General features: G+C 43.0%; 1 protein-coding gene across 1 annotated transcript; it reads right to left on the reverse strand.

Moving 5' to 3' along the window:
* Window positions 1-15,567: 15,567 nt before the first annotated feature.
* On the reverse strand, window positions 15,568-21,828 carry CCN3 (cellular communication network factor 3). The gene is made up of 5 exons (XM_042786261.1): window positions 21,738-21,828; window positions 21,402-21,633; window positions 20,801-21,052; window positions 18,753-18,961; window positions 15,568-16,764 (listed from the first exon to the last, which is right to left on the reverse strand). Exons 1-5 carry the CDS (start codon window positions 21,801-21,803, stop codon window positions 16,468-16,470), a joined length of 1,056 nt encoding a protein of 351 aa, XP_042642195.1. The 5' UTR covers window positions 21,804-21,828; the 3' UTR covers window positions 15,568-16,467.
* Window positions 21,829-22,290: the final 462 nt, after the last annotated feature.

Genomic DNA, 22,290 nt, shown 5'->3' on the forward strand with positions numbered 1-22,290 from the left:
TTATTAGATGTAGGAAAGCCGTCGATTGTGAAATTTACTGGTAGCCAAATTTTTCTCCCTGACCTACCACTTATAATTATGCCTTAATTGTAGCTACTGGCTGTGGCACAAAGCTCATGCATATAAACAAGTCCCAAGATGTGCTGCAAAAAATACACTGTATGGGAGGCATTAGCAAGAAGACAATCAGGAGCTGGAATTGCGTTCCCACATGGAAAGCTGCGGGTGGTATAAAGAGCTCTGTATCCATATGGTTAGTTATGTGTAATATCTTTGTAATTACATTAGTAACTTACTTTTTCTGGCACATTTCTAGCCTTGAGTCACTCGGACCAATCATTACCAAATTGTGGTTTGCAGACCACTGGTGGTCCACAAGCTTATGGTAAGTGGTCCACAGCTGGGCCGCAGAACCAAACTGAACAGCCTTCAGTCATGTTTTCAATTAAAAGTTTGATAGAGGGTACATGGTGGTCCACAAGAGGGTCTTAGCATTAATGGTGGTCCCATTACCCTAAAAGTTTGGAAATGCTTGCTTAAACAGTCATGCAGATCAACAGTCTATCTGTGTTATGTTGTCTGAAGTTAAATGTTACAGTATGTCCTCTCCTTTTATGTGTTAGGAGCTGTGTTGCCTGCTCTGCTTGTCAGTTTTAGAAATGAAAAGATCATGACATAGTGACAAATAATGATTAGTGCTCTGGTCTTCCCAGTTTCTGATTTATTTAGCTCATCATTTTATATGTAGTTGCTGTATCAGAAGTATTTGCCCCCAAAGCTGTGGAATTTTGGGAGGAAAAGAGGAGGGATGATTTTTCAAATTTCATTTACTGAAATTGGAATTGGCAGATCTAGGGGGTAGAGCTGAGCAGCAGAGAGACTTTGGAGAGACAGTCACTGCAGTCTGTTCTTGGAGGTTAAAATGAGATGAGTAAATAAGGAGATGAACCTTATTTTCTTTGGGAAGTTCTGTTAGTGTTTTTATTGCTTCCTTACCTTAAAAGGGAAATTCTCTAAAAGGGAAAGTACCTCAGTTTAGGCTGGATATTTAAGATTAGGCAAAGAAAAGAATCTGTTCACAGGGGTTGTTTCATCTTTTTAAGTTCTGGCTAAAGACTTACAGCTCTTAAAGAAAGCTGTTTGCAGATTTGTCAGCTGGTGAATAGGAGTAGCCTAAGGCTGTGCCTCCAGCAAAGGCTGGTTCCCCTCCCACACTTTGGTGGTTACAACAGCTGCCCATCATTCAAAACCATGGCTCCTCTCAAACAGCAGCCTCTTAGTCACCAGCTCTAGACTATTCTGGACTGAGCAAGCTGCACTGCTCTTGGGGGAACTGCAGGGAAGAATTCAGGATGCATTGAAGGAGAGGAAGAGCACAAACATGACCTCTTAGTTCAGGGCAGAGGGTATTTAGCTGGGAAGGAAGTGGCCTGGCTTATCCTCTTTTCTTCCAGCTCTGTTTTCATATCTTATCCAGTGTTTAATGACATTACAGAGAGCCTCCTGGGAGCAGGGACAGGACCTAAGGTTGCTTCTGCCCACAGGCTTCTGACATCCTCTTGCCTTCTCTGTCTTGCTGAGCCCATATCCCCTGCTGAACATGGGTCAGGGTGAGTTCCCACTAGGTCTGTGTATCCTGCTTCCCAGACAAATATTTTCACTGCTAAGATATATCACACAAGAGAGTAGCACCCCTGCCATTGTTACCTGAAGGAAAGCAGAATTGCAATTGTGTGTGTGTAGATGGCTGATACTGCCAGCCAGTGGTCCCAGAGCAAAGCTGGTGCTCAGCCTGAACCTCTGAACTGGTTTAGGAGGCACAAAAGACCAACTTTGGCATGCCAGTTAAATTCAGGTGTCAATGAAGTTCCCAGCTGCTTCCGCTGGTAAGACTGTACCTAGCCAGGACTGTCCAATATCTAGGTCTGTAAAATAATCCAACCTCAAGCTCAAACCCTTTGCTGCTGCAGTAAAGCAGGTGGTTCAAAGTAATTTAACAAGTACTGTCCTAGAAATAAGTTGGGTTTTCTGCTTTTCTCCTTCCTACTGGAACACGTTGCTGACTTTCTCTATTAGGAGCCCATTTTAAATTTCCAGCTTAAACTTCTTCACTGTCACTCTGTGCCTATGTATTCTTGGATGAACTTTTCTAATTTAGTTTATTAGCTCTTTCCCTTCTCTGTTTTTGGTCTACTTTTTTGTTTATAGAGAGTAATCATAGCTTTTCTCCATGACTGTTTGCTTCAGGCTAACCCAGACTTTTTAAATAGTGTCTTCTAAGACAGACTTTCCCATCCTCTGTTTCCCTCCCAGTGCCTCTAGCTTAAATTCACTATTACTGAAAATGGGTATTTAAGAAAAAATGAATATCAAATACTGCTTGTCCCAAAAAATCTTTTACCTGCTCTGGGTAAATCCTGGAATATCACTTATATTCTGTCCTCATAGAATTATTTCTCCTTGTATATGCCATGACACATCTCTCGCTGCCTCACCGTGGCAGCTAGGATACATGTCAGTCATTCTCCTCCTCTGATGTTCTCAAATCACAAGCCCCTATTTTCTGTCAAATGCTCTTCTTAATTGCACAAATCATTGAATCATAGGATACCTCACATTGGAGGGGGCTCATGGGGATCATCAAGTCCAACTCTCTGCTTCTTGCAGGGCTACCTAAAAATAAGTCATATGACTAAGAGCATCATCCAGAATATTTTTGAAAAAATGCACAGATGCTTCTTTGTAACTTATCTCTTTTCATGACTAAATCCTTGCTCTATAGGATTGTTGGTCTGTGAGATCAGAGAAGGCTGTCTTGGCCCCTCAGGTTCATAGTGGTGGTGTTAGCCCTTCTGAGACCACAGGTGTAGGAACAAAGGTGTGTTTGGAGTGAGGCACACACTACTGTCTCATAAAGCTGCCTAGAAATTTTTTTTTTTTTTTTTTCAGGAAATGTGTATTTGTCAAAACATGTTAACAGGGAAATGTATGAACTACTGGTCTGTGGCAATTCAGATGTCTTCTTCTGGGAATGCTTTTTGTACTGGAACTTAATTAATTTTATGGTTCTACAGAACTTTTTCTGATTCATGTATTTTTTTGCATGTTTGTACCATAAAGTTTCATCCTGTTTCTGCTCTTCCAGCCCACAGGTTCATTCAAATCTCCTTTGGTACTGCTTTTGTCTTCCTGTATGCTGATCAGGGCTGCTACCACCAAGCCATCAGCCAGGTTCACTGGCACCGTCCCCATGCTGTTGTGAGCCAGGGCCAGATGCACTGAGCATCTGCACCTTACTGTGATAAAAGGAGTGACATGTCCTAACAATGCTAGCATTTGGGGATGGTAAAGCAAGGCAGTATGAAATCACTCTATAGGGACTCCCTGTGCAGATCAATATCCTATTTTAATTTGGCCCAAACCAGAATCCTCTCTGGTTAGCCAAGAAGATGAAGGGTTGGTCAAAACACACTTGTTTTCTTGGTGGATCTGAAGGGCTTTGTAACTTTCAAACTCCCAGAGATCAGATGGTTTCGGTTTTTGGTTTAGGCACAAGTGCTATCCCAGTTACAAAAGCTCCAGGTCTCAGTGTGGAGGTTAATTTCATATCTGATCTAGTATTATCATAAATTATCATGACCTATATTGCATCAGAGCTGTAACTACAAGCACCATCATGCTAGGCACAGGTAATTCCGTTTGTTTCCAAGTGGTGATACAAATATTTGAAAAATACCTGGAGAAAGTTTATGGTGAGATTTTAATCTCTCTCTTATTCAGAAAGTATTTTCCATGAGTTGTACAATTTTTGTTTCAGGTAATCATCTGCTTTGTGTGTGCCACCTGATACTGCTTCTCGACAGAGGGGGCTGAAACAGTAAAACTCAGAACAGAAGCAGTAAAACTGAGAATAAAACCAGTAAAACTGGAGATTGAAACAGCAAAACTCACAGCCAAAGTGGTTCAAAGTTTAGAAGTGTCTACAACATGGTCATGTTAGGAAAAATTTTCTTCTGGTGACAACTTCACTGTAGTCTGTGAGATGCTATGGATCTTTATTTTGGCTAAATCTTATAGGTATATCTTAACAGAGCATAGAATTTCTTCTACCCTCCCCCCCCCCCCCCCCCCCAGTTATCTTTATCTCTACCACAATTAAAATACTGACGTTCTATGAAGGAACAAATGCATTCATTCATTCATTCATTCATTCATTCATTCATTCATTCATTCATTCATTCATCTATCTATCTATCTATCTACCTATCTATCTATTTGTACTGTATAATAGCCAACAAAATCTATCTATCTATCTATCTATCTATCTATCTATCTATCTATCTATCTATCTATCTACCTATCTATCTATTTGTACTGTATAATAGCCAACAAAAGTTGGCTTTTATTCAGAACTCTTGAGACCCATAGGAAGCAGATCAAGGCAATACTGCTCTGCAGAGAGATCATAAGATGCAGTGACAGGACTGTGCTCAGGCTTGCTCACTACCCACCGCACTGTGTGGGCATCACAAATCAAGTTTTACATCGCTTTTTGATGTCAGTCAGATTGAACAACACAGTCTTTAGAGGCTGGGCCTGGACCACATCATGCTGGAGGTGATTTCACAACCCTGTTTCTTATTTATGTATGAAGTATGATTCTGGGATTTGGGAGATGGATAGAAGGACTGCCTGGAAAAATAAAGTGTATTAAAACACATCTTGATACAATTCTCTTGTAAGGATTTTCTGGATGCAAATATCAAACAACTTCAAAAACATGAAATGAAACTGGAAAACAGACCTGCAAATGGTGTACAACACAGAGATCTCTGAAGGCTGAAGGACTGCTCCTCACTACTTGCATCTCAGCTGCCAAAGTCATTTACAGGAAGTGTCCCCTCTGCAGAGCTCCTCTATGCATACAGGACAATTTGTGAAGATTCCTGAGGTCCTTGGGATCCTTTCTACTGTGTGATGACCCAGGTACATTATTAATACATTTCTATCACCTCTAGCATCTCAGCCTCCTATTCGTGTCTTATGCTGTCCTGTTGTATTCCTAGAAGTGAAATATAAATGACGTCTACATAGACACATCTAAAAATGACCTTGTAAAAGAAAAGGCCCCAGGCAGGTCTTGTGAAGAGCTCATTTCAAAAAAAGTAAGAGGGTAAAAAGAGGCTCCAAGGGATCGCAGGAGCTAACATGTGACTGATGTTACAAGTAACAGAAAGCACTTTCTGTGACACAAGCTGTTGGATTACAGTCCATATAACCATTGCCTATTTTAATGATTGTCAATCATTGCAAGTAATTTTGGTTATTTAAATGAAACAAAACTGTATGAAGTTACTTAATTCATTTTTCCAAAGGGACAAATTCAAGCCTTAGTTCATACTTGCATGAGAGAACATAAGTCCCAAAGACGTAGAAACTAGAAGTGCTCTGAACCAGATAAGGTCCATGTATGAGTTCCATGTTGAAGATGATGAGGAGAACTTTGTAAATGAGTTGCTTACTCACTTCCTTTAACTTCTCTTTGCTGGGGTTAGTAGGAAGTGAAGACCTTGGAGATACAAAATGTGGATCTGGCACAGAAGAAAATGCCCGGAGGAATGAGTATGGTGTTCCTATGATCACTCAAAGCAGCGTGGCATCCACTGACCTTTCCCATATTTGGTCTGTAGTCAAGGACATCTCCACTACAGCCATGTCATCTCCTGTCTGGCTGATTTCACCTTATTTTAGAGGTAGCGTAGATTGTTTGGATCACACATTTTACTTCCCTTTCTGCCTGCAAGGGAAACCCAACTCCTACTGCCTTGGCCCCCTTCTTCTTGGTTTGTCATCACGGAGCCTGCACCAGCTGCTATTTTGGATCATATCTGTAATATCCAATACACCCAGTAAGTTCAGAGGGGACCTCCTGGGGTTCACAGTAATTGTTTTGACCACAGATCTCAGGTAAGGTGTGAGTTCCTGGTTGCTTTCTGCTGTGGGGATTGTAACATCAAGATTTAACTCTTCAAGCAGATACGAGGTGAGACTGATGGGGGAACCTAGTTGAATTACACCTCACACAGACAGCTTTATTGGTGGCATTCCTAGTTTGGGAGAGCTTGAATTTGCAATAATGTTAATTGTTCTATTTTAAAATTGATTTAATTTTTAATACAGATATTTCCTTCTGCTGTAGTAATTTTTGCAGGCTGATTTTCCGATCTGCTGTTCATTGGAGAGACTCTGTTGACTTTCCTCCATGTGATTTAAAGTAAAGTTCAATCAGGACAAGTCCCAGTGTTGTGCCAGGATCTAACTCACTGTTGTCCCACGTTCCCACATGCCATCTGCATGCCCTCTGTCCTCAGCTGCAGCCTGCACTTCCCCCCAGGCCTCCTGCAAATTCTTCACTGTGTGGTTATGTATACCTCCATCAGAAATCAGGCTGGATGTGGGATTTAAATTTTGTGGTAATATGGGATACAACTGTGCCTAATGGTATGAGACCTTGCCAAGTGACATTATAGATCTGCACTACAGTCTGAGAATTTCTTCCAAGATTTCTTTTCTATGAAATTGAGTTTACCCCAGGCCATGAGACACCATCTCTAAACCGCACGGATCACATAGGGGCATAAAATGTGCATTGTCTGGGGTTGGCTTTGCTGCGGACCGTGTCATGTAACTGCCCGGGTGAAGATACCTTTTCCATGGTGGCATATTACAAAGGTTACACAGTTGTTCCCCCCTCGTAGCTGCCATACGATACGGTCCCGTCTCTGCGGCTCAGCGGGCTGCTCCTACAGCTGCGGGTTGAACAACTCATGGTCACTAATAGGTGGAAAACACAGTCAGGCGGCTCAGCGGGGTACGGGGAGAACACAGCCCCTCGTCCAACCCTGTTAGTAGCGTGTGTTAGTACTGTGCTGTGCAGCACAGCCTCGGGCTCTGGGGATGGGGTGCCGCTCTGTGGTCTCCCCTCACTGTGCTGCTCAGCGTGCAGGCATGCCAACCTCCTGCAATTAAGAAGTGCCACATCTTCCAGCAATTACTTAATCCAATGTTCATAGAGAGAGGCTGGACTGAAAGCTGTCCTCCCCTGCCAGGAATCCTAGGAACTCAAAAATATGTGATGGTGAACATCTAGAAACTACCACTTTTGACAGTGGTTACCCCCCTTGACCTGGCGGGTGTGCAAGCAGCCCGGCTCTGGGCTTTGCAGCATCATCCTGTGCTGCAGCACTGTTGCAATCCCTGACTTTTTACGCCACGGAAACTGAGGCAAACAAAGGCTGAGTAAGTAGACCAGTGCGACACAGCGAGCCTGTGGCAGAGCTGGGAACCGAACGCAGACTTTCTGACTCCCAGTCCTGGGCTTTAGCTACCCACTGAGCTCTGACGTGGGACGAAGTGAATCTCACCAGAGACATCAGATAACCACAGTTTAATTTGGTTTCTCTGTGCTCCATACCCTGGGGAGATAGCAGACCTCTGGCCACGAAAGGCAAGTTATTGAGAGATTTACTGTTAATTCCTCCTTATGAGGTCCATCTTTGTTATGTTTGGAGTTGCCATAGGTTTCTGTTTGTTTTGTCTGTTTTTTTGCGTGTGGGGCTTGTGTATTTTATTAAGCCCTTGGCTAGTATCTTGCGCATGCTTAAGATTTTATAAGGGTTTCTTTCGAGGTTATTTATTATAGCTTTCAAAGGTGGCCTATTCTGCAGTCTTGCTATTGAATGCCAATCTTTGATAGACTGGCGTCTCACACTGGGGAGAAGACCATTTCTCATACGTTCATAATTAGTGTTCCCAAAGAGTTCCCCAGATGCTTTTCATAGCTCTCCACTCACATCGACCTTGGACTTTGAAAGCTCCATGGTTTGTTAAAGTACAGTCATCAGAGAGAGAGACTGAGAGAGAAACCTCCTTTTATTTTCATCACTTCAAGAAAGAAAAGTCATCCAAGAAATACCTTGCTAGTACTTTGAATTTTTAGATCTGCCACTGATCTGCTGGAGACCACGGGGAAGGGAGCTGACCTCTGTCTGCCTCATCTGTTTTTTTTCTTTGCCTTGTCTGCTGGTGCTGTGGGCAGTGGAAAGGTTTTGGTGACCTTAATTATCTCTCTAAGATTTTTCATATTCTTAGGTTTTGGTACCTATGTCCTTAAAAATTCTGTTTCAGACACAGCAAATTAATTAAGTTGGGGAACAGATTTGTAGAATGTACTATTAGAAAGAGAAAACAGATTTTTTTTAGTACAAGTCTGTATTTTTTATTCAATGTGTAGCATAACACACCTGAAATCTAGAAGGAATTTTTCTTTGATCTACTTCATATTAAACATGCCGCATGCATTTGCTGGTTGATTTAAATTCTGGAGAAACTATTTCTATTATTTCACTCCATATATAGAAGCAAAAGCATCATTTCCATTAGCAGATTTCCTTCCTCTGGGAAATACAGATTTTTTTTTTCTAACTGCAATTAATAAGATTTTTAAAAATAAACATCACTTAAAAGGATATGAATTGATAACAGCCATGAAAAGGTTAATAGTTTCTCTAAGCCTGAAGACAGATTTGTTTGCACTCTTTCTACAGATGTCCCTGTGTTTTTCACAAAAAAAATGAGTTCTAAGAATGGGTGTCTGATATTTTTTCAGCTACCTCCCCCTCGTGGTAAACCTGAAAAACCTAATTTCATGGAAATATTGAAAAAAACGGGTAAATCTTAGCACTTGCATTTCAAGAGATTCCTTTATTTTTGGGTGGGGGGTGGAGGAGGAGTGGGAGAGGGGGGTGTGGGACTTTAAAATGCTGAACAAAACAAATGTGAATTAAGACAAGAACATATCAGCTCTTTCCAGGAACAAAAAACCCAAGTCTGCTTAAATAAAAGAGCACAGGTACCTCAAGATCTTGGTGTAACAGCTGCAACAGGCTTGAGGCTTTTTCTATCTCCCAAAACTATGTTCTTGCCCTTCCCTCTCCCCTACCACTTCAGGCAAGCCTGAAGGTTGCAGCAGAAACTTCTCTCTTCTTCTTTTGTGTGCCAAGTGCCTGGGAAACAGGGCAGGGACTCACGCCCCACTCTAGGGGCTCCTGGTCTTCCCTGTCTCTCTCCAGACTTGTGGTTTTGCCTCTGTACATGGGCTGCAAATATTGATCTCTAGGCTTTGTTTATCTTTTTCACACTGAAATGGAAGCTCAAATGTTCACTACAGCTTGGAAGAGGAAAGATTCAGCAACCACACTGACTAATGGTCCGTGCAAGTGCAAGATGAGTACTTCCTCCACAAGCATGCCAAGGAAGAGAGAGAGAGACGCAAAGTCATATTCCATCAGGTAATGTGTAACCCAAAACACAGTGGTTTGCAATCAAATGAAGTAAGATTGTCTTAAGTACATCTATATCATACACAGAGAGCGGCCTCTTCACAATGGAGTGAACAGTCACCATTCCTGAGACCATCACTTTCCAGGAGCTCATTGTCTTTCTAGTCTGTGAAGGTCTTATGTAGTGTCTGATAACCCTCTGGTTCTCTAAGAACAAAGCATATTGCTTAATTTCCTCTGCAACATGATCCTCTGAAGTACAGGATGGACTTGAAAGGATAAAGCTAAGAGGAGGAGGAGAGCCTTTGTGGTTAAGGCTGTAGATGGTGACTTAAGAGAAACAGGCTCATTTCCTGCTTTCACCACAAATTGTGTGTGGTGAGAAGGAAGCTGCTCATATATTCTGAGCCTGTAGTGCCTTATGTGCCAGCCAAAGGGCCTCTCCTTCCTTTCATCCTTTGTGTCTTTCCCACTTAACTGGAAAGTCTCTAGGATGAGAAACTTTCTTCTGCATTGTATATCTACACCAAGCAAACAAGATCCCAAATGGGGCTGGGGCCTGCCATAATGCTAATAATAATTTGGATAAATTTAAAAATTGGACAGCTCTTCAGGCTTCTGTCCTCCATTGCTGTTAATGTCCCCATAACCAGTGACAGTTGTCATAAGTAACATCAGTTGGCTTCATCCTACCAAATGCATCCTTACTTTTCAGCAGCAGGCCCAAATAAAGTTTGTCATTGACAAGCCAAAATGGCCTGTAGCCACCAGGTGTCCCCCTTCTCCAAGGTTTGGAGGAGAACTGGGCTGTCCCACTGAAACCCATGTTTTATTATAAAAATGAAGTGAAATGCTGCTTGTACTTCTGGCCCTGAGTGGTGGGCTCTTTCATCTTCCCTCTAAGCAATGGAGTGATGGAGAAGGCAGCCCTCATCCTGGCCTTAGCATGGTCCTCGTATGAGAATGACAGTTTAATGTACAATCACAAACTTATTACCCACAGAGAACATTAGCTGCAGAGTGCTGAAGGTACGTATTTTCAAAATGTTGAAAGTCTGATTCTTTTCCCAAGAGGTGCATTTTGTTTCTGAAGCAGGAAGTATAACATGTTAGTCTGAAGATACATTTTTGACAAAGTGGTGAGGGTACAACTTTTCAGGCATTTCAGTGATTGTCATTGTTTACGAAGACACTTCGGAGGATTTAATTCTGCCTCAATCTATGCAAGGATTTCTAGGATTTGCTTCTTTTTTTTTTTTTTTTCACAAAACAACAGCTTTCTACTGAAGGGTAATTCTTTAATTAAAAACAGAGCGGGGGGAGAAAAAGGCAAAACCCCCAACTAGCTACCCTCCCACAAGGGCTCATGTGCTTATTTTTCTGTCCTGATTGTCAGAACACAGTCCTGGGTTATGTGCAGGCTCAAGTCTCTGTTTGGGCTAATGGATAGATTCTTTCTTTCTGAACTTGTCTGAATCAGGCAACATGAGATTCTGAGCCCGGGTTTCTAATGAGCCAGACCCAGTGATGTAAGAGCAAATCTTCCCCCTGCTCCCCCAACACATCTTTTCCTCTTTAGAATATCCTTTATTATATCCCTTAAAATATCCTTTATCTTCAACATGATTAAATTTGATATGCTTCAAAAAGCTCTGATTAGCTTCACGCAAATGTTTTTTTTGCAACCTCGATGGACATAACATGTACCCTGAGGGCTTCAAGACTCAGGGAGAAAGGCAGAAGGCAGGATGCACGGTGTGCAGGGGGAAGGCCCCTGGCAATGGGATATGCATGTTTAATTTACCACTTGAGGGCACTGTAGAAGTGAGTAGTAACAGTGGGAGAACTGTGAAAAACATGAGAGCTGTGTGGAGGAAAGAGTGGAAAAAATATGAAAGCAGATGGAAAAGAGAGTCAGCACATGTTGATAGAATGAGGGCTAAAGAAGAGGAGAGACAACCTAGGATACCAGAGATGCAGGTCTCCCTGTAGGAACTGAAATGCACTATTATGAGGGTAATATTTTATTCTAACATTGAGAATAATATCAACCAGGTCAATATCCATGAACACTGAAGTGTTTAAGGTCAGTGGGGCACTAGTCTTCATTATTTTAATGTGACCATTTGCATGTTCAGGACAAATAAAAATTACTTCTTGGGATAGAAATAAGTATTTTTTCCTGTTTGCAAATCTAAAAATCAGTCAGTTAAATCAATTTATCAGCAATGTATATTCCCTACTATTTATCTGAGTGGAGAGGCTTAGTGTGAGATTAATTTTATGTAATTCCAGCAAGCTCGCTGGCAGGCAATCTTCTGGGAAACCTCTACAGTCCATGGAGAGAATATGAGATTTAAAGATGTGCTTAATCATAAAGAAACAGGCTGTTAGCTCTAACTTTAATATTTATAGGAGTAACAGTATTAACTGCAGGGATTTAAACTAATATAAAACATATTTATTAGATATTTGCAAGTAAACTGTTCTAACAGCTGTATGGGAGGTCTCTTGACTGATATCAGCATAGTATTGCTGGTCATAGAACAGGTGTTCATACCTGTGTAATGCATAAACTGGGATTGGTAATGGGAAAATCAGCAAAGTTTTCCCTCAGGTCACACTAGATTTCATGACTGCCTGCTCCTATTACAAAATTTAGCATGGTAGACATAAATAGAATGGCTTTTTGAAACAAGATTTAGTACAGAAAGCTTTGGTACAAAAGAATTATTTTAGTATTGCTTCAAAAAATTAAGAAGATAAATAAATCCCAATGTAGTAAGTTGTCAGGGGAGAGAAATACAGTGCCATTTCATGAACTTCAGATTTGTCATAAGATATAAGTACTAGGACTAGAAACGGCAACTGAATATATTCCTATCCATCTCTCCCCACACCTATAAATTAATAAAAATAGAGTGAAGACAAATTATAGCTTGAACTAGAAAGAAAAAAAAATAGCGATATTCTATTTTTCCTGAAGTTTTTATTATACTACTCCTGTAATTATACTGGAAAACAGGAAGGGTGAAGCCATGATCTTACTGAAATCAACTGTAGAATTTTATTTACTTTATTCACTCTAGTGTCAGGCATCAGCTGAGGAGGCAAAAGAAGATGTATTTGCAATATGACTTTGACTGCTGCATCAGACAAATTAAAAGCAGATTAAATGCAAGAAGCATGTTGATTTAATGAATTCCTAGAGATGAAACAGTCCTGGAAGTGGCTACAAGCATCTCTATTGGGAATATGTGCTGTAGGAGGTAACACTGGCTATCATCAGCATCACTTACTGAAGGTGCACTTAGCCTACAAGATGCTAACATCAAAATCTGTTAAATTAAATTAATAAATAAAATTTAAAAAAAGTTTTCTAACCAGCTTATTTTTGCAACAGTCCTTGGCTGGTACTAGTAGAAAAAAGGTAAATTTGTTCAGAGAGTATGGGATGAACAATCCAACCAGCATATTTTGTGCTTGTTCCATCAATATATCATGCTCAGTACATACTGCTGTATGGGCCCATACATAGAATGTCAAGTGATATTCTCTGAAACCCTCAGATGAGAATTCTTAGAGATTTGAAAATGAATTGCTGACATTTGAATAATTTAATTTTGCTCAATCTGCATGATTTAACTTTTCTCGTTTGGGAAAATCACAGAAAAAACAGAAATGCTCAGGATTTTATCATTGGAGTTTACTTATACATATGTCACAGGTTTGACATAACACTGTTGTGTTTTAATTAAATCAGTGTCATGACCTTTTGCAGAAACAGGCTGAAATTGGCCTAAAGGCTAAGCTAGTAACTGTCCATATCAAAGGAAAACAAATCTAAATGAATGTAACAAAACTGAGACCAGATGAGAAAGCTGTATCAGCCAAGTTGAGGTAAAAATAGCCACTGAAATTGTATTATGTATACAGTCTAAAAGACAGTGGAGAACTGGGTCAGATCTTTGGCTCCTTTTGTCCAGAGGAAACATTTGTGTTCCTCTCCAAAAGATATTTTTCCTGCTGAAATGCTACAGCACTGTAAGAAGACATTGAGACCGAAATAGTTCTAGTGTTAATAAAGATAGCTAATAAGATTTTGAACACTGTAGCACTTTTGTGAAGGTTGCGGTGCTCATAACGATGCAACTCCCTTCTCACAATATGGGTTGGAGAAGTGGAGATCACGTAGAAGGGCGCTAAGGAAGGTTATAGAGGGCATTCTGGCACTGGGTGTACTGAAGTGGAGACCATACTTTGAAGTGCTGGGAAAATGCCTATAGACAAAAGGAGTTACTCGACTTAGAACTGAACTCATATGACATAGTGCACATAGTCCCCTTTTCAAAGGAAATGATGGACAAACCACAAGAACTGTCTCAGTAGGAAGCTGCATTTATGTCTCTTCAAAAATACCAGAAATTAAACTCCATCCTTTGAAGGGAAAAAAACCACCAGCTTGAATGTAGTGGGTGATCTTAATGTACAAGGGGTTGTGGGATCATACCTCTGATGACCTCTTCAACTTGCCTACAAAGTGGAAGCTACTTATTGAACTGTTTCTCCCTGGTGTCCGTGCTTTGCTTGTACAATCCAATAAAAGGAAAACATAAGGAATTATGTGAAAATCTATATAGCACGAAGGAAAAGCAGAGGTGTAAAGGAGAAGCAATGCAACAGTGATAAGCTGATGCACAAGTATAAAGTACTTTGGGTGCGAAAAGAGTAGATGAACTGTCAAAATAAAGTGATTGAGCGAATCATTTTACTTAGGAAATCAGTGGTTGACTACATTCCTCTCTAATTACTCATGGCTCAGGATTATCTGGGTTTTATTAATCCAAAGACTGTTTATATTTGTCCAGTCAAATGCTGCATTGCTCAATAGTTGATGTGTCTCTTGCAGATCAAGATGCATATAATTTGCCAGATGATCCTGAGAAATTCAAGGTCAAGTTGGATAGGGCTCTGAGCAACCTGATCTAGTTGAGGATATCTCTGCTCATTGCAGGGGGTGTTGGGCTAGATGACCTTTAAAGGTCCCTTCCAACCCAAACTATTCTATGATTCTATGATTAGGCATTAACCAGGGCAAGGGCAGGGAGTGTGCAGGTATGCATGAACACGCTCCTGACGAGGGGCAAGACTAGTCTTGTTCCAGCTGCATGAACAGCGTAAGGCGGGCAGGGATGTGTTGGTAACAATAGCAATGACTACAAAGAAATTTATCCTTGGCACAGTTAGTGGGGAAAGCCATGCAAGAGTCCAGGTGAGGACCCAAGATCTATCTAACCTTAACTGAACCATTATGGGTTTTAGCGCCAGGCTCTCATACTTTCAAGGATGACTTAAAAGTTACTAAAAAATCTCCGCTATTGATGCTTGCCCAGTTTACTTTAGGCTTCATTGGCTAAAAATGGGTGTTTAGATGTCTACATGTAGATACCAAATTTAGGAGTCTTAACCTGGAGCTGAATTCTACCCTGTGTGTATCACAGGAATTGCCAAACTGGAGGCTGCTAGCTCCTCTGGGAAAGGAGACACTAGGCCAAATATGCTGAGATTTGGCCTTCTCCCTTTTTTTCTCAAGAGAGTTGTTTCTTACAGTGCGGTTATAGAATGGTTGTGGTCCAAGTACTACTCTGGTCTCTTAACACCAAGTTGAGCCTGGTCCCACAGTCTAGGCAGCTGAATGCCTGCACTATTTATGACCTATTTGCACAATCCTGTTACATACATGATTTAATGTACATGAAGCTGCCCGCCCCAGGCTCTATATTCCATGTGGAAATTGCCATACGGTATCTAGCACAAGCAGGGTCACAGGCTGCTTTTGTGAGGCTGAAATGCTAAAAGGCCTGATTAAATACTATGTTAGGTCTTCAGCCCCAGCCCCAAGCTCCAAATCACATAATTCTTCTTCCCCACCACCACTACATTTCAGGGCACACTGCACCCAAACCTAACTTTATTTACACCATCCTATCTCCCAGGCTAACTTACTTTGAAAGAAACTTCCCTTCTAATGTGAGCCTCATAGATTATTGATCCTGTCCTGCACTAAGACACTGCATGCCCGTTAGGGTAGCGATTAGGATAAGGTACAGTAAGAACATCACAAGATAGGGTCTTTCGATTTTAGGAGTCTGCAAATCCTTTTTCTTCCCATTGCTTTTAGCTGTTAAAAGTTGGTAGTTTAAGAGAAACAACTTTAAGAAAAAATATTTTGAATCACATAAAGTTTATTTACTTAGTAAAGTTATATTACAATATATACAGTTTCTATTTACATATGTCTTTGTAAGAAATGAAGCACCATATGATACAGTTAGTCTTTTAGAGGAATTTACAAAAATTTTGGTTTTGCATCCAAATAGTTATATCCACAGACACACATTGGTTAGAACCAAGTTCTCCTAAGATACTGACTTCAGTAGGTTTTGGATTAGACTGCTAGTGAAGCTACCAAAGAGAAATTTATTTGCTGTCAGCTATTAATCTGCTATGCTTCAGGATAAGAGATCTTAGCTATGTCATTTCAGGGCTATGTGCAAACTTAATCCTCAGAGAAATTCAGAGGTATAGATAGAAGGTATTTTATAAGATACAAGAACGCAACACTTTTGAGTAAAAATCAGTAAGATTTTTACTGTCATCAGAAACAAGAGTTTCATTAGAATGGAAAAAGAACTCTGCTTAAGTGTTTACTCACATTATGCAAAGTGAAGTTAAGAACCTGGAAGCTTATGTGCTATGGTATCATGCATTCTCCAAGGAAGCCATTTACTCTTAAAGAGCTCAGTCTCACAGCTACTGAAATTCATGGCATGATCCCCTTAACTCAAGGAGAAAGTCTACCTGTTAACTTCATAATCTTTATGCCACCATCAAGAAAAATAGAAGGCTCTGTCCAAGGTACAAAATTTCCTTCAAGTGAGTAAGACATTGGGAGGGGGAAAATGTAAAATGAGGTATTTAATAAACTACAGGAAAAAAGAAAGCGCCTAGACTGTTTTGAAAAACATCTTAGATATTTTACATATGCAACTGTTACATTCACCTGATTGTGGGTCAAGTTTTGTATAAACTATTTATACCTTTTGTGTTACCTAATATACGCTTTTCATATTTTTGCTTCACTAGACGTTGGATCTAATGCCTGGAAGAAAGCATTATTACTCTGAGGACAGTTGTTATGACAGACACAGGTGTTGATCAACATCATTGGCTTTTTTAGGACTTTTCCCTGAGGACAGCGGAACTCAACTTGAATTGTTTTGGTGTTGTGTGGGGTACAGCATCGCCCGTCATTGCAGAGGCCACAGTAACGAGGTTTGTATGTCTGCACACTAGTGCAGTTCTTGTATTCAAAGCGAACAGCTTTCAGGGACTTCTTTGTTCGGATACACTTCTTCCCTTTCTAAGATAAATATGAAGAGACATTAGATATATCATTGCATAAGACAGAAAGCAGTTAAAAATTGACATGCAAGGATATAGGTCTACTCTGAAAACTTAAATTTGTTGTTGTCTTTGCTCGTTCAATAGCAGTAAGACTGCAGCTGCTTCAGTAGTTACTTACAGGTAACTCCTGTGAGATCTGCCCTTTGACACCAGTGTGTTATTGGGCCAGTAATAAATGACAAATAATTAAAGCCCACTCTCACCATCTGAGACAAGCCAAACCAACATTCATTATGAAACTACAGTCTACTGGAAAACTTCTCAGACTAGTGTAGTTCCATCAGAGAATCGGGAAGCCAAATGAGAAAGTTACAGATCTAGATTCAGAGGGAAAAAAGAGGGCTATAACGAACATCAAAAGTCATAGCCCATTCTTGTGATCCAAGGCAGAACCAGCTTGTTACTCTTAACAGATGGGTGTCTAGCTTGTCCTTGGAAGTCTTCAGGTGAGAGAGACTCCACATCTGGCCCAGACAATCCTAACAGTTCACTATTATTACTGCTTGGAAGGTTTTCACTCATGTCTTAATTTTTATGCAGTCTAAACTCACCATTTCTTGTATCCTCCATGGACTCAGAATAGGCTGCAACATCTGAACAGTTATGAGAATGCATCTCCATTCTCTTGCATTCAGAAAAAGTTCAATCGATTTTTCCCTATAAGAACATGTTTTCTAGACTTCTGATTATCCTTATTAGTCTCCCCAACTCTTCCCAAATGTTTCATATCCTTTTCAAAACACAGTATTTAAAACTGCACAGAGTATTGAGCAAAGGCCTTAGTAATGCCTTCCAACATTCTGAACATGACACAAAGTGATGGTCCTTGTACCTTACTGTATGTTATTCTCCCTGACAGTAAGGTTTGTATAATGTGTAGAAGCAGCAAAAAATTCAGCTCTCTTAGATACATATTTATTGCATCTGAAGTTCTGTATTGGATTTGATTGTGGAAAAAGCATCGTAAGGATTAAGATAAGGTTTAATTAACCCAAGCAGATTTTGCAGGATTTCACACATTTCTCTGCAGTTCCAGTTGCTCAACAGACTAGAAATATGACATATCCATTCTGCATGATTGCAGCAGCTCTGAAGTACAATTGCATTTGTTGGAGAAGTCAGACTGTGTGAGCTGTCAAAGTAGTCTGCACATGCAATACATCTGATCTGTCTGGGATGGCACAAACAATCACAGAATCAGAGAATCAAAGAACAGTTTGGGGTGAAAGGGACCTTTAAAGGTCATCTAGCCCAACCCTCCCTGTAATGAGCAGGGACATCTTCAACTAGATCATGTCCCTCAGAGCCCCATCCAACCTGGCCCTGAACACTTCAAGGGACGAGGAATCTACCACCTCTCTGGGCAACCTGTGCCAGTGTTTTACCACATTCATCATAAAAAATTTCTGAATCTACCTTCTTTCAGTTTAAAATCATTACCCCTTGTCCTATTGCAACAGGCCCTGATAAAAAGTCCCTCCCCACCTTTCCTGTAGCCCCCTTTAAGCACTGGGAGGCCACTATAAGGTCTCCCTGGAGCCTTCTCTTCTTCAGGCTGAACACCCCCAACTCTCTCAGCTTGGCCTCACAGGGGAGGTGCTCCAGCCCCCTGATCATCTTCGTGGCCTCCTCTGGACCCACCTGAGCAGGTCTGTGTCCTTCTTATGTTGGGAGCCCCAGAGCTGGACACAGCACTGCAGGTGGGGTCTCACCAGATCCTAGTAGAGGGGCAGAATCACCTCCCTCAACCTGCTGGAGGTTCAGCACAAGCTACTGATGAAACACAGCAAGTCTAATGCTTTCCAAATACACTGTGCTTGCTGCACACATGCTAAAAGGTGTATTTACATACATCTGCATCTGGAGCATTCCAGATCATAATGTTGCAACCTTGGAATTACAGCTGAAGAGACCCTGCTCCCCTGCCACTCTTTGCAGCATTACCTTATCAGATGGCTCTTCATTTTCACAAGGTCTTATCATGCAAAGCCGTGTCTGCTTCACCATCTCACACTGCTGATTTCTGTTAGTAACACGGGTGGAAAAGCCCATGCCACAGCTTTTGGAACAAGCACTCCATTCTGTTGTCTGCTCAATACAGTTGGCACTTGAATCCGACACATCAATCCCAAGCGTGGCCTCTTGTCTGTAGGCTGAAGAGAAAAGCCCCACAGAACTTTATTACAAGAAAAACTCATGTGAAAGCCCAGTATCTAACTGAGCTCTACCACATCTGGAAATAAACATGTGAGACAAAAAAAAAAAGTCCCAAATCCATGCTTTTGACAGGATTTAAGAATTTTAAAAGCTGATTTTTTAGGAGCCCAGGATGGCAACTTCCTACATCTAAAAATATCAGAAAGGTGCACATCAGTGTAATCAGCAAAGCATTTAGCTTCAGTTCACTGAAGTCCACAGCTGAGAGAATTATTGCCAATTTTTTAACCAATTTAGAACTCTATATACTATAACAACTCTTTATTCCTCACTCTTTCCAATGGAAATACATCACAAATCTGTTCTGAAGTTATGTCATGAAAATATTTATATATGATTTGAGAGAGGCCGAATGATTTATCTAAACTAATAAACAGCACAGAAGTAAAGTCCTTCACTCCGAGAGTCATAAAGTCACCCAATCTTGTCAATTATTGACAGATTATAGCCAGGGTGATGGTGAGGAGGAAGGATGAAAGGAATTTACAGGAGTTATCACAGCTACTCAAAGCCATAGCCAACTCATCACTGTCCTGCCCTCATGGTGGTGTGAAGCTTTATTATGCAAATATTGCTAACTGTATAGTTTGATTCTGTAGTTATCACAGGAGTAAACAAAATAAGGCAACAGGACTGAGCTGTCAGTCACAGCTCTTGCTGTTAAGCTCCTCTACAAGAACATTTCTACCTTTTGCATGATAAAGCTCCAAAAGAGGTAGCCTCCCAAGAGGGATGGACATTGCTAGAAAGAATGCAGATAATCCATCTGTAGGCATTTTACAGATTAGCCTGTCACTGTCAAACAAATCAAAGAAAAGGAAAAATAGTAGAAAGATGGCAAGCTTTTTGTTTAAGCCCTATGTGCCTTACAACTGACACTTCGTAGCACTGACAAGTTATTAGAGCATTTCTTCCTGGATCCTTCCTTACTTGTTTTTCAAATGGATTAGCTGAGTTTCAGCATAACTAACTGCTTAAAACCACAGAGCAGTCACTGGAAGAGAATGCAGTGCCCTCAACTCTCAGTAAAAGTAGTTTACAAAAATTCAGGTTCAACTAATTGAAAGGGAATGGAGACATAATTCAATTAGAAAACAGGGAGAAAATATGTAGCTTTATTTTTTCAATTACAAAAGCAGTTTATGAGTTCTGCATTTTGGAATGGGATTTTTTTTTTTTTTCAGATCCACTCAACGTGTTTATAACCACTGCTTCTCCAAGCACTTTGTAATGCTTTTGATGCCAACAGTAATGATGAGAGCTCTAGCACAGACAAGCAGAATTTGTTGGCATTTTAGCTACCATGATGACCACTTGTAATAGCTAGGAAATTTAAGGGGGGAAAAAAGGTGTCTTGGAGACTAAGCTGTTAGAATAGTCTCTACCATGCAACATATTCTTGCAGAGCAACTAGCAAGACCACAGCTTTGATATCAGGGTGAAAATAATATTTGGAGGATTATGAGCTTGCCCCTGTTTTATTCCACTCAGTGAACTATCTTGTGCCAGAGAAACAGCAATTTCAGAATTGGGAACTAACTCAAGTTAACTACCTTTTAGAACTGCTATATACATTAATCCTCTGAGTTTCTTTTACCTATCGAGCTCTGCCCTCAGTCATAACCACTATACACTCACTAGTGACTCTAGATGAGAGCAAAGAGCAGAAAAAAACGACTGCACAAAGCAAAGTGTCTTAAAAACTGTCAACCCCATGGATATTTCCAGTATGATATCACCTCCTCCTCACAACGACTGTGATAATGTTTCCTCACCAGCCATAGCAAAACCTCCCAAAATCACTTCATCTTTAGGATCACAGATCCACTTCTCACAGCACTCTCCAGGGACTTCGATTTTTCTGGGGAAAGGGCAGTCGGGGCCGGGGAGCAGCAGATCCAGGTTGCAGCGGGGCAGGCAGCCGATCTGTCCGTCTCGACAGGTGCACTGGTACTTGCAGCTGGGCTGGAACGTCTCCCCGTTGCGATAAATCATCCCGTCAAACACGCAGTTGTCTCCCTCCAGCACTAGCGAGAGAAGCGGATGCATCTGACACCGAGGGCACTCGGCACCCTCCCCGTGCCACCCAAAACATGGCGGCGGGCCTTGGCCAAAGCCCTCGGCCCGCCGCCGCGGCGCGGGCACCCTGAGGTACAGCCGCTTCGCCTGAGGGAAGGCGAGAGCGGCGCGGGCAGCCCTGGGGACGAGCCGCCTCTCCCGAGGGAAGGCGGGCGAAGAGCGGGGGCGCGACTGCCCCAGCGGGCTCCGGCCCGGGGAGGGGTCGGGCCGGGCCTCCCCACCGCCTCGAGAAGGGCTACCGTCGGCGGGGAGACGCCCCGCCGGCCGCCCAGCCCCGGCCCCCCCGCCGCCACCTACCCATGCAGATGCCGGCGGCCTCGCCGCTGTCCTCGGGGCCGCGGTCGCAGTAGAGCCCGCTGCTCTCGTCGCAGGGCAGCAGCGGGGAGCAGCTCTCGCCACGCTGCCGGGCGCACACCAGGCAGCAGGAGCAGCCGTCCAGCACGGCGGGCACCCCCGGGGCGCAGCGCGGCGGCTCGGCCGGGCAGCGCCCGCCGCAGGGCCGGGGACACGCCGGCTCCCGGCCGCTCACCTGCGGGGACAAAGCGGCCCCGAGGCCCAGGTCACGGCGCGGGGCCCCGCCGGGCCGGCTCCCCCCCCACAGCCCCGCCGCCCCGCCGGGCGCCCCGCACTCGCCTGGCACAGCCGGAGGAGGAGGAGGAGCAGGAGGGCGGGCAGACCCTGCCCGCCGCCCGTCGCCATGGTCCCGGCCACCGCCTCCCCGCCGCGCCGCTCGGCTCTGGCGGCAGAGCCATTGCAGCCGCTTATATAGAGGCCGTCGGGGACCCCCCCCCCCCCCTCCCCGCTCCCCTCCATCACCACCCCGCCCGCCCGCGGCGGGCAGCGCGGGCCGGGGGCGGGGAGCTGGAGCCGGGCCGGGCGCTCCGCTCCCCCCCGCTCCTCCCGCCACCTGCCCCGACGGCGCCGAGCCGCTGCCCCAGCCCGGCTCCGGGCGGCCCAGGTGGGAGCCCTCTCCCCGGAGGCGTTACACGGAGAGGGGACCGGAGCTCCGAGGGCAGAGCCGGTCCCTTCCCGGGGGTCGGGTCGGCCGAGCGCCTGAGGCCTGGGGCTCCCTCGGCCGGGGGCTGCCGCCCTCACCCCGCCCCTGCGGCCCCACAACCCGCCCCTTGGCCTGCAGGCGTCTGCCACACGGGCTGGGCTGCAGGTTACAAATGGTAGGGGAGGAGGG

This window comes from Tyto alba, unplaced genomic scaffold (assembly GCF_018691265.1).
Source record: "Tyto alba isolate M040663 unplaced genomic scaffold, T.alba_DEE_v4.0 Super-Scaffold_9, whole genome shotgun sequence".
Taxonomy (NCBI): domain Eukaryota; kingdom Metazoa; phylum Chordata; class Aves; order Strigiformes; family Tytonidae; genus Tyto; species Tyto alba.

Coding starts and splice junctions, on each gene's coding strand:
- CCN3 (XM_042786261.1), bottom strand. CDS start 21,803: ATGGCGACGGGCGGCGGGCAGGGTCTGCCCGCCCTCCTGCTCCTCCTC. Junction 21,634..21,737: donor TCCTCCTCCGGCTGTGCCAG/GCGAGTGCGGGG, acceptor TTGTCCCCGCAG/GTGAGCGGCCGGGAGCCGGC. Junction 16,765..18,752: donor ATGAAGAGCCATCTGATAAG/GTAATGCTGCAA, acceptor TATTTATCTTAG/AAAGGGAAGAAGTGTATCCG.